The sequence below is a fragment of the Pseudorasbora parva genome, chromosome 18 (assembly GCF_024679245.1).
Source record: "Pseudorasbora parva isolate DD20220531a chromosome 18, ASM2467924v1, whole genome shotgun sequence".
NCBI classification, from domain to species: domain Eukaryota; kingdom Metazoa; phylum Chordata; class Actinopteri; order Cypriniformes; family Gobionidae; genus Pseudorasbora; species Pseudorasbora parva.
In genome coordinates this window covers 28038635-28050980 of record NC_090189.1, presented here as the reverse complement: position 1 = coordinate 28050980, position 12346 = coordinate 28038635, and the positions used below count along the sequence as shown (strand labels likewise).

The 12346-nt window shown below is 39.3% G+C and overlaps 1 protein-coding gene across 1 annotated transcript in view; it reads left to right on the top strand.

The window, feature by feature from the left end:
- Window positions 1-12346, top strand: part of ssh2b (slingshot protein phosphatase 2b) — a 37159-nt gene that overhangs the window by 20078 nt on the left and 4735 nt on the right. Inside the window, exons 4-14 of the mRNA XM_067424380.1 lie at window positions 357-421; window positions 844-965; window positions 1051-1116; window positions 1202-1267; window positions 3366-3560; window positions 5959-6052; window positions 6166-6294; window positions 6382-6428; window positions 6603-6749; window positions 7558-7758; window positions 9901-10807. Of these exons, the coding sequence (XP_067280481.1) occupies window positions 357-421; window positions 844-965; window positions 1051-1116; window positions 1202-1267; window positions 3366-3560; window positions 5959-6052; window positions 6166-6294; window positions 6382-6428; window positions 6603-6749; window positions 7558-7758; window positions 9901-10807 (2039 nt within the window). The remainder of the gene's footprint in view (window positions 1-356; window positions 422-843; window positions 966-1050; window positions 1117-1201; window positions 1268-3365; window positions 3561-5958; window positions 6053-6165; window positions 6295-6381; window positions 6429-6602; window positions 6750-7557; window positions 7759-9900; window positions 10808-12346) is intronic.

The window sequence follows — 12346 nt, the reverse complement described above, 5'->3', positions numbered from 1 at the left end:
TTATCTCGTTATTTAGATCCTGCCAATAAGTGTGAATAACGTTACAGTCCCAAAAGATGTGAAAATGGTCAACCATTACATTTCTGCATTTTCTTCAGCATTCACCTTTTGATTCCTGGTGTACAGATATTTTACTTTGGGGTTTATGAAAAGTCACATTTTTCCAAGCAAATTCCCTTTATGAATTTGTTGTACTCATCTGTTTTACACACATAGTTAGCCATTCTTCTTGTGTCAGCATCTTCCACATCTTTTATATGCCTGTTGTAATGTCTAAGTAATGTCTGACGTGAAGATATCTGAAAAAGTCTATGAATATTTATGATTAATGAACGATTTTAACTCTCTTTGTTCAGGGGACCTTCAACAGCACCTGCAGACCATGTTCACTTTACTGCGGCCAGAGGACAACATCCGTCTGGTGAGCACCAGACACAATCACACACACACACACACACACACACAGTAACTAGCTCTCTACCAAAACCTAATGAGCTGCCCATGTAGGCAATTATTTTGGGCAAGGTTTGGACAAAAACCCGCACTGCATGAATACTTTCAAATAATAAGATCCTAAAATGCATGGCAGAAAGCTTATGCCGAGTCCACACTGCACGATTTTCCCTTGCTGACAGTTTTTGCAAAATCGCAGATAAATGCCGAAATCATAGGCAAATCGGTGCTCGTTCACAAGAGAGACAATCAAATATTGCAGTGTGAACTCGCCATTAGTGAATTCCAAGACGAGGAATATGTAAATGATATTATAAAAATCTAGAAAAGTCTAATCTAAAATATTGATATTGTGTTTTTTTCTAAATGAACTCTCTAACCTCCCTGCAGGCTGTGCGGTTGGAGAGCACCTTCCCTCAGTGCACCCGCTACATGGTGGTGGTCTCCACTAATGGTAGACAGGACACAGAAGAGAGCGTGGTGCTGGGCATGGACTTCAGCCCTTCTGACAGGTTTGCTTGTGCTGCAACTTATACTGTTAAGTTAAACCAATCAAATGTATTATAAGCAAGTAATTACATTTTGTGGGTGTTGCAGTTCCTGTTCCATAGGCATGGTGCTTCCACTGTGGAGCGACGCGCGGATCCACCTGGATGGTGACGGGTAGGTGTGACAAAACGGACAAATGCACATCTCATTCTCCTGCAGGTTGTTCAGATTGTGTTTCACTCTTCTGTTTCCTTCACAGGGGTTTCAGTGTGTCAACAGATACCAGGATACACATATTCAAGCCTGTCTCAGTCCAAGCCATGTGGTGAGTGCTTTTCTTTTCTTCTGAAGATTCATAAAATATCATTTATAATAGTGATGCACTGAAATTATTGTGCTGAAACAAGGAAATTGAGTTTAAAGCTTGTTTCATGCTGTAACTAATAGTAAAGAGGAAGAAATGATCAATTCACATGCACGTCAAAAGCGTTCTGTCAGGCCACATTAAAGAGCACAAAAAAATACTGTGATAAATTTGACCGAATTTGAAAGCAGAGACTTTGTTCCATGCCAAAACTAACAAAGCGCAAAGGTTATTGTGTTTATTGGATGGGAGGTGCAATACAAATAGTGTTTAGTCAAATTTTAACATATCAACTGAAAATTAACTTCAATTTAAATAAAAAAGAAACCTAATGCATCTAATTTAAAAATAATTAATAAATGATTAAATTACATAGAATATATTTTAAAAGATGTCCTAGAATGATTTGAAACAATATGTTAAATTGTTCTTTGATATCTAAATATGTGGCTTATTTAAGGTCAAAAATTGTCCGGTTTTACAGGTCCATTTACAACCCTAGAAATTGTCCTTAGAATGTAATGCTCTGTTTTTGCCTTATTTGGAAGGGTCGTGAAAATTAATGCAGAGTTCTGCTCTGATTGGTTGTTTCACTCCACTGCTGCTCAATGACAGCAAGCACATCTATATACGTCACGGCAATGATTTTACAATAGCTTCTCAACTTTGAATCACGAACTGAACTGGGTAGCGCATAAATATGTTTGTACAGTAACGTTACATTTTGACAGCAGAGTACTGATATAAAAGTCGATGTATTTATTCAAACAAAGTAATGTAGAAGCCACCCAAACTAGGCAGCGTCATGTTTACTACTCACCTGCTGCAAAATAATCATACTTCAGTTCTCAAAAATGTATATTTATATAACAAATTGACTAGAAGCCTTGTCAAATGACTATCGTTTCAACTTAGATGGTGAAGAAGGTGATGTTAGCTACAAGGCTCGAGTGAGCGATCTGTAAGCAATTAAACAGTAGTAGTAAGTGGAGTTAGTTTCTGAGTTATGTGTTAATGATGAAATATAGGCTAATTTAGATTTCAATCCGTCAAAAGGGATCGACATTCTTATCTACTGTTGTATTTTCTGACAACACTGGCAGGAAATAATATTAACCTTTGCCATTTGACAAACTGTTATGTGAGATACTTGGAGTTTCCAATTGTTACTTTAGCATCTTGAGTTAGATCTAGACAACACAGGGGATATTATAAGTAATGTTGTCTTACTAAGAAACTTTCAATTTAATCCGGAATGGGTTTGACAGTCAAGAAGTGGATAAAATCACTACTTAATACGGTTGAAATCTGCCCTTTCTTCAATATCAGATGCTGAGCGAATCCTGCTATATTGCCCCAGGTTAGAAAAATTCTCCGTGGTGAAATGGGCCGAGCAAATGAACAAATTTGAATTACTTTGTTGTGGTATCCAATTGTAAATAAACCTCAACCATGACTGTTGACATTGTTTATCTGTGGGAAGGCTACGAAAAGTCCTCGCGTCCCCTGCACAGCCTGGAACATAACATTTGTGTCCATGAAAGCTGCCGTTTTTACTATCCTCACGTGACGCTTTATTTATCTGCTGAACTGATAATTCAGATACACAGTTCTGCCTGATATTGAACATGGGCTGACATGCAAATGTTGGGGGCGTACATATTAAGGATCTTAACGATTGCATTACAGTTGGCGTTATGTTGAAAATAGCCTGTTTTTCCATGGTGTTTTTAACAAACAAGATTTACATATAAAGAAGGAGGCAATGATGTTTGAGACTCACAGTATGTGATGTCCATGTACTGAACTCTTGTTATTTCACTATGGAAAGGTTAATTCAATTTTTCATTCTAGGGCACCTTTAAATAATTCAAATTATTAATGTTATTGCTTTGACATTGACATTGAATTATCAAATTAATTGACCCTAATTTATTTGTTACCTAAGGTTTTGATTAAAATCAATACTGGGCTAATATTGTACCCAGGAAAGAATTTTGGTATCAGTCAAACCTTGATATGATGGCATGTTTTGATATGGAGCACCTCTTTTTTTCAGGTCAGCCCTGCAGTCTCTTCATAAGGCCTGTGAAGTGGCCCGCTGTCATAACTACTTCCCAGGCAGCCTCTTCCTGACATGGGTGAGTTACTACCAGAGCCGGATGTCCTCGGATCAGTCCCGCATCAACGAGTGGAACGCCATGCAGGACGTGCAGTCCCACCGCGCAGATTCGCCTGTGCTATTCTCTGATGTGTGAGTACTAATTTGCCAGTGTTCCTTTAATTTGAGCGAATTGAGGCCAGTTTAAAACAACGAGCCTTTATATATATAAATATATATATATATATATATATATATATATATAATAATAATAATAATAGATTTTATTTATAATGCACTTTTCATTCCGAAGAATCTCAAAGTGCAACAAAGGGGGGGGGGGGGGGGGGGGGAATAACAACAAAAAATGAATAACAAGTAAAAATATAGAATACTACAAACAATCAACCAACACAGAAAACAGAACAGAAACAGAGCTGATGGTGAACAGAAACAGAGCTGGTGGTGACAGAAACAGAGCTGATGGTGAACAGAAACAGAGCTGATGGTGGACAGAAAACAGCTGATGGTGGAAGTCTCTGTTAGCTCCGCAGCACACTGTGGTCCACTCCATGTTTTCCATGTTTTTATATATATATACACTCACCTAAAGGATTATTAGGAACACCTGTTCAATTTCTCATTAATGCAATTATCTAATCAACCAATCACATGGCAGTTCCTTCAATACATTTAGTCAAGACAAGTCATTCAATACATTTAGTCTCCTGAACTCCAAACTGAATGTCAGAATGGGAAAGAAAGGTGATCTGCTCAGTTACTGGGGTTTTCACACACAACCATTTCTAGGGTTTACAAAGAATGGTGTGAAAAGGGAAAAACATCTAGTATGCAGCAGTCCTGTGGGCGAAAATGCCTTGTTGATGCTAGAGGTCAGAGGAGAATGGACAGACTGATTCAAGCTGATAGAAGAGCAACTTTGACTGAAATAACCATTTATTATAATCGAGGTATGCAGCAAAGCATTTGTGAAGCCACAACACGCACAACCTTGAGGCGGATGGGCTCCAACAGCAGAAGACCCCACCGGGTACCACTCATCTCCACTACAAATAGGAAAAAGAGGCTACAATTTGCACAAGCTCACCAAAATTGGACAGTTGAAGACTGGAAAAATGTTGCCTGGTCTGATGAGTCTCGATTTCTGTTGAGACATTCAGATGGTAGAGTCAGAATTTGGCGTAAACAGAATGAGAACATGGATCCATGTTTTCTTGGCACACTTTAGGCCCCTTAGTGCCAATTGGGCATCGTTTAAATGCCGCAGCCTACCTTAGTATTGTTTCTGAACATGTCCATTCCTTTAAGACCACCATGTACCCATCCTCTGATGGCTACTTCCAGCAGGATAATGCACCAGGTCACAAAGCTCGAGTCCTTTCAAATTGTTGTTTTGAACATGACAATGAGTTCACTGTACTAAAATGGCCCTCACAGTCACCAGATCTCAACCCAATAGAGCATCTTTGGGATGTGGTGGAACGGGAGCTTCCTGCCCTAGATGTGCATTCCACAAATCTCCATCAACTGCAAGATGCTATCCTATCAATTTGGGCCAACATTTCTAAAGAATGCTTTCAGCACCTTGTTGAATCAATGCCACGTAGAATTAAGGCAGTTCTGAAGGCGAAAGGGGGTCAAACACAGTATTAGTATGGTGTTCCTAATAATCCTTTAGGTGAGTGTTTCGAGTGTCACTTTCAAATATTACATTTCATGTAGTGTGTAATAGAGCTGACTGTGAATGTAAAAGGTCTGCAAAGTTTCAAAGATCTTAGTGCTCGACAAATTAAGTTATTAAGACCTTGTGGAACATTCAAAACAATGCTGTTTGCTGGGCTAAATGTGCTCGTTGTATGTGCGTAGCCTACATATGATGATATTTTGATCAGCTAAGAACTCATGAAGAGCTTAAAAAATGTGTAAAGGAGTCAAAATAGCGGCAGGAATCCCTCCCTCACACTTAAGCGAAGATCCGGCTGCAAGGAGACTAGGTTCTGATGCCTGTTTCAAACTGTGACGGGCAACATTTTTCTTTTTCAGTGGTCTCGATTCGCTTGTTTGGTCCGCACAAGGGTTCGGATGGTAGCATTCACGCTTATTTAAATGAACCCCACTAACGTGCACAACCTTTAGAAACATTCTGCTCAAGAGTTTTATTTATGGTAATGGGTTTTGTTTTTGGCACATGCTGTAAGCAGCAGACCAATCACAACAGATTGGGCTATCTGACCAGTCAAAGCAGAGTAAGGTCTTGAAAAGGAGGGGCTTAGAGAGACTGGATCCTTGATTGATTCATTTCAGACACTGTAAGAAAAGAGGTGGCACTGAATTGTATGTAAATTTGACAATGAAAGTGTTTTTTGACCCTGGATGCCTGAAATACTATTGTAGGAGACCTCCAAAAAACAAATAGGTACCTTTAAAATAGCATAATTGGGGCACTTTAAAATAAGACACATTCTTTAAATATCATGTCAGATTTGAACTATCATTTAATTTATATTTTATGTTTACCTTGTGTCTCCAGGCCAACTGAGCGAGAAAGAACGGAGAGACTCATCAAGAATCGGTTGAGAGAGATCATGATGCAGAAGGACCTTGAAAATGTCACTTCAAAAGACGTATGATACAACTGCACATCATAAAAATCACTTCCTGAATGGTTTATTAATTCTGCAGAATCCCCTCACGTGTGCTCTGCTCATGCTGTACCTGCACACACACTCCTGTTTAGATCCGCACGGAGCTGGAGATGCAGATGGTGTGCAACCTACGGGAGTTTAAGGAGTACATTGATAATGAGATGATAGTCATCTTGGGGCAGATGGACAGGCCCACAGAGATTTTTGAGCACGTTTACCTGGTGAGAGTGATGTCACCCACACGTTTTAATCATACATTTCAGGTACGCAGTACCATCAGTCATTTTTTGAATTGTACCAAATTATAGGGTTCTGAATGGAATGCATCGAATCTGGAAGAACTACAAAACAGCGGGTGAGTTTTGTTGACATCCTATTCTATGAAAACACTCATTCCTGTAATACCTGCAATAGATCCTACTTTTCTGTTTTCGTCATAAACCTGTTATCTTTTACGCTCTCTTTGAAGTCTGTTCCTGGTGTTAATGATTATGCAGAATTTCAGTTATGTCTTTGTGTTTACCATCAGGGTGCAATACATCCTCAATGTGACGCGGGAGATCGATAACTTCTTTCCAGGGCTATTTGAGTACCACAATATCCGGGTTTACGATGAAGAGGCCACAGATTTGCTGGCTTACTGGAATGACACTTACAAGTTTATTTCTAGAGCCAAGTGAGTGGGAATAACCTCCTAATGCTCACTTTGGAGTAAAATGCACTGGTGTTCTTGCTGTAGTTGTCATAAAGTTTATGCTATATTTATGCTATATTTGTTATGTTAGAATTACCACAATTTGTGAGTATATGATCCTGAGATTCTACTTGGAGTCATTTAGGAATGCTCATAATGGATCCATCTATGACTTCGTTGTTAATGGAAGAAAAATACTTTAATGTACCACTACATTAATAATTATTGAATGTTACATTTAAATTAATTTAAATTATGGCCAATACTAAGACAATAAAATAAAACTGATATCTAATAAAATGATTATAATGAAATATTAATACAATATGCTACAAAAGTTAATTTAGGCATAGCAACATTGTAATGTACAGTATGTAAAATGGGAAATTCATTTTCAGATTGTATTTAACAATGCTAATGGTTTAACATTGAGCAAGCATTTTTCAATATATTGTGCAATTCTAATTGCTTCTTCTTTTATATGCACTTCAAAAAAAGAACAAAAATGGCCTTGTAACGATGACTATAATAAAATGTCATGTTAAAATATGTTGAGGTATCTAACTAAAGAACTGTTGTAGCTGTAATTTTTTAAAAAAAATTGAAAACAATGAATAATACAAATGCTCACAATCCAAATGAATAAGAACTTGGTAATCAAATAGCGGCCAAAAAAATCATAAGGATGAACAGATGAGCAAAGGGAATGCTGGAGAAGTCCCAATTTTCATGTGTGAGCTAGATGAATGTGATTTCAGGTTGTAACACAAGACTAATCTGATACCTACAGGAAAGCAGGGGCGAAGTGTCTGGTGCACTGCAAGATGGGCGTCAGTCGTTCGGCCTCCACTGTGATCGCATATGCCATGAAGGAGTACGGCTGGAATCTGGAGAAGGCCTTTGAGTATGTTAAAGAGCGGAGGGCTGTCACCAAACCCAACCCATCGTTCATGAGACAGCTGGAAGAGTACCAGGGAATACTGATGGCCAGGTAAATATGTCGTTTCAAATGCTTGTGCCTAGCAGGAAATGTCTACGCATTCAAGTATTTAAACATGCAAGTATGCCACTCGCTCAAATGACCGCAGACACGTTCGTCTCCGTGTTAATGACACTGTTCTTCTCACATTTGATTATAGGGCTCTGATCGTACTCTTTGAGAAGTTATAGTGGCTGTTCGACCACATTCCACTTAGTAACTCATGCGTCTTTGATCGTGTGCCTGCGTCTCAGAGGTTGTAGGTTTGTGCATGTGGGCGGGTATGCATTTGCAACACAATGTACTTTGCACTTCCTGTAAAATTACTGAATGGGGTTATTCATGTTTTGTTTTTTTTAGGTCTGACAGAACCACTCAAGCTATGAAATATTTTTCAAGGAACTATATCATACACATTCATAACATTTTACCCCTGAAGTGTATATTTACATAATTTTTTATCTATCCTCTCACTGACCCTTTAAACACTTACAACTTTTATTTGACGCATACACAATGGTGGCGGGTCATGTTGCTGAATACTGAAGTAGTACAATGTGTACATCGAAACATTAATATGTAAAAAAAAAAAAAAAAAAACAATCTTAGAACAATCTCAAACTATTTCAGAGTAATCAGTTTTGCAGCTTAGTTTTCATAAATGATCTGAAAATGTATATCAGAAAATTAATAATTTTATTGAGTGAGGATGCAATAAATTGATAAAACAGTAAATACGTTTTTTTATAATGCTACAAAATATATAAATGCTGTTTTTAAACTCTTCTATTTATCAAAGAAACAAAACATATTAAGAAGCACAGCTGTCTTCAACATTGAAAAATACTGAAAAGAAGAAAGAAAAACGGCATATTAAAATGATAGTGACACTGATTGAAAATTCTAGAAATGACTGCTGAAAATTCAGATTTGCATCACAAAAAATAAGTTACATTTTAAAATATATTAAAATAGAAAACAGTTATTTTAAATTGCCCTTCTACTCTGTTTTTGATCAAATAAATGCAGCTTTGGTGAACAAAGGAGACTATGAAATCTAGAAATCTAGACCCCAAATCTATTAATGCATACTATTTTTATTTTATCCAAGCAAGGACAATCCTGTTTTCCATGGTAAGGCCCCTTTAAGAGGAACAAAACTGGCAGTTACATTTTTGGGAGTTATTTATACCGTACTTGGCATTTTTTTTGTCTTATACTGCACGCTGTCATGTTTGTACTGCAAGTCCTTAAATAATGGGCTGTTACAATCAATAGTCGCTCAGCTGATTAGACCAGAGTGTGTGAAATAATGCTGTTAATGACTCTTTGCTCTTCGGCAGGACTATGTGTTATAATTCATTAGTAGTTTTCTGGCCTGACAACAATAACCAATAATCAACTATTTACGCAGCATGAAACATACAGAATATGAAAATGGCATGTTGTTACTTACAGCAGATGTTGATCCCACTAAAAACTAGCCCAAATACAAGGTAACATTCTGTGTAGATGAGAATGAGAAAGAATGGGGCATTTATATAGCGCTTCCATATGTACTACTGTATACCCAAAGTGCTTTACAACAATGTCTGGGGTCTCTCCTCAACCACCACCAGTGTGCAGTATACACTTGGAGCAGCCATAGTGCAACGGCGCCAGTGCGCTCACCACACACCGGCTATATGTGAGAGAGTGATAGAGCCAATTCAATGGATGGGGATTTTTAGGAGGCCATGATTGGCAAGGGCCAATGGATGGAATTCAGCCAGGACATTGGGGTTACACCCCTACTCTTTACGAGAAGTGACATGGGTTTTTTTTAAGACCACAGAGAGTACGGACCTCGGTTTAATGTCTGAAGGACGGATGAGATCTCAGTGATGGCTAAAAAATGGCAAACTCCTTACAAACTGTGAACACACATGCACATTGACACGTGATTACTACAAAAAATCTATAATTCTACTTTCTGTATCAATAATAATCAATTTTCCATATTTACTGTCAAATAATACATCACCCACGAAATTGTATTGTACACCTCTAGTTATTTTATACAGTGCTCCACTGATAGTTAGCTTTTTGATTGTGTTTGTTATTGCCACTCCTTGCATGTTTTGTTTACTCAACCTTTTCCTTTCTCCATACTAGCAAACAGAGACACAATAAGTTGTGGCGCTCCCACTCGGATAGTGATCTGTCGGAGCACCACGAGCCACTCTGTAAGACCACTGCACAGTCTCTCGGACGCTCTAATTCCCGCAACCAGACCTTCGGCCAGACGTCCCCCTCGATACACGAGCTGCTGCAGACTCTCACACCCACCTCAGCCAATGCTACTTTAGTTAAGGAGCAGGCGGAGACCGATACCACAACCTGGCGAGACACTTACATTTACAACGGCCTGTGGACCCCGGGCAACAACCTCCATAAATCCACAGAGACCCCCTCCATCCCCAGACCGAGGTCTGCCACTGTGGTCCCGGAGGCCCGATCTGATGTCAGCTCTGTGACTGTTGCCGAGACGGTCTCGCTGGGTCGTCCTCATCCGCCCGCCTCTGTACATCACCCACCCTCGTCCCCCAGGCTTCTCTCAGATGCAAAGGCCAATCAAGTACTGCCCGAGCAGCCTGAGGTATCCAATCTTGTGCCTTTGGAGAAGTCTAACCCGAAGGTGCTCTCGTTGGTGAACGTTAGGAATAGGACTCCTGAGCCATGCACACAGGCCCCGGACTCTTTAGGGCTGCAGGATCTCAGCCAGCAAGTGCCTAACACGGAGACGGACTGTGCGGGGTTAAGTCAGAGCAGTGATGAAGACCACCACCCCAGTGCCACATTACACAGAGCCGAGCTCTCTACAACCCCTCCCTCGACTCTAAGCACAGACCGGATTGACTTCTTCAGTGCCAGAGAGAAGTTCCAGGGCCTTTCTCAGGAGGGTCAGATCCGCGGGACTTCTGAGCAGGCGGTGCAGCAGGCGCCACGGGACAAAAGTCCGAGCGTAGAGACCAAACGGCTTCTTCCTGACAACCCTATCAAAGAGGAGGAACAGAAAAAGGTAAATGGGTAATGAATAACGGCGGGATAGTGGCGTTTTTGACATTTACACGCCCTCATGTAGTTCCAAACCTACAGTCAAACCAAAATGTATTCAGACACCTTCAACATTTTCTCACATTATCCCAGTTTATTCACTATAGTTTAGAAAATGGTAATAAAATATGACAAGAGTTAAACTGTATCAGAACATATTCATTCAGATAACTTTGATAGAAAAGTATGTAATGGATTACAATCAACCAATCAACTGTTAAATTTAAGTGGACAATTAGAAAATGCCAATTTAGGTCAACCAATCACTAAGCAGTGCTTAATTTTGTCTGTTGTGTAAAAAGGTTGCATTAGCAATTAAAAACACTTAAGCAAAACATGGTCAGGACAAAGTGTCGGAATGATTAAGGTCTAAAATTTGTATCAATTTTACTGGTAGTGTAGCCTGACAAGCCAGACCCACATCAAGATGTTTGGTCTGGAAACTCACCATAGACAATCTCAATCCGAGGAGCGGGATAAACGGTTGTCTTTCAAACTCCCTCTGCACGCGATAGGATAGCGCTACACCAACCAGAGCAACGAAGGTTAAACAGAGCTCGCTGATAGATTAAACATTCGCTGTATCCGGTCGGCTAAACTCCGAACACATCTTCCCTTTTTAAGAATGACTTCAGTGCCGTTCTTTGTTCTTTTCTCAGAGAAAAGCTTAACTCCAAGTCTTCCAGAGTCGCGGTCAGAGCTGATTCGAAAGACCGCCGCCGTTCGCCAGTTTCTGTGTTTACTAGAAGCACGCAAACGCAACTCGGCCGTCGTCATTATGGCCCCGCCCGCCGACTCTATACATGATGTGATTGGGCCGTCCAGATTTTGAGGAACACAGCTCAGAATGGTATTGAGAGTGCCTAGACGACACTTGCGGGCAAATTAAATTTGCTGCCGCTAGGGTGCGTCTAGATTTCTAGGCTACTGGTAGTCCACTGTGTGAAGAATTTTTGAGTATAATACGTCACAGTTTACTTTATTTTCCTATGCTCACTTACATAAATTAACTATAGTGTCCTGCACCCACCAGTAAACAAAAAATATCTTGTGTCTGAATCATTTTTGTTTGATTGTATATGCTTTCTTCTATGGGGCACAAATAAAGATATTTTGAATTTTGTCCATAAAATGAAAGTCAGTGGGGAACAATATTGCTTTGAACTCCATTGACTTTCATTGAATATCTTCATTTATTTTGCAGAATAATGTAAGTCATACGGGTTTGGAACAACAGGGTGAGTAAATGATGACAGAATTTTCATATTTTGGGGGCTTGTTTATTTAAAGAATCAACAAAACTCGTTTTCATATACCTTAAAGGATATATAATGATGCAATAATGCGCTACAATTCTATAATTGTTTTTAATCTGATCCTTACTTGCAGAAAAAAAATCTCTGTGAATGACTTTAAATGCTTATTTAGATAGCTAGACAAATCTTTGAATGTATCTGTCTTAATATTATGTTATCGTCCTGCAGCAAGGGAATAATGTTCCAGA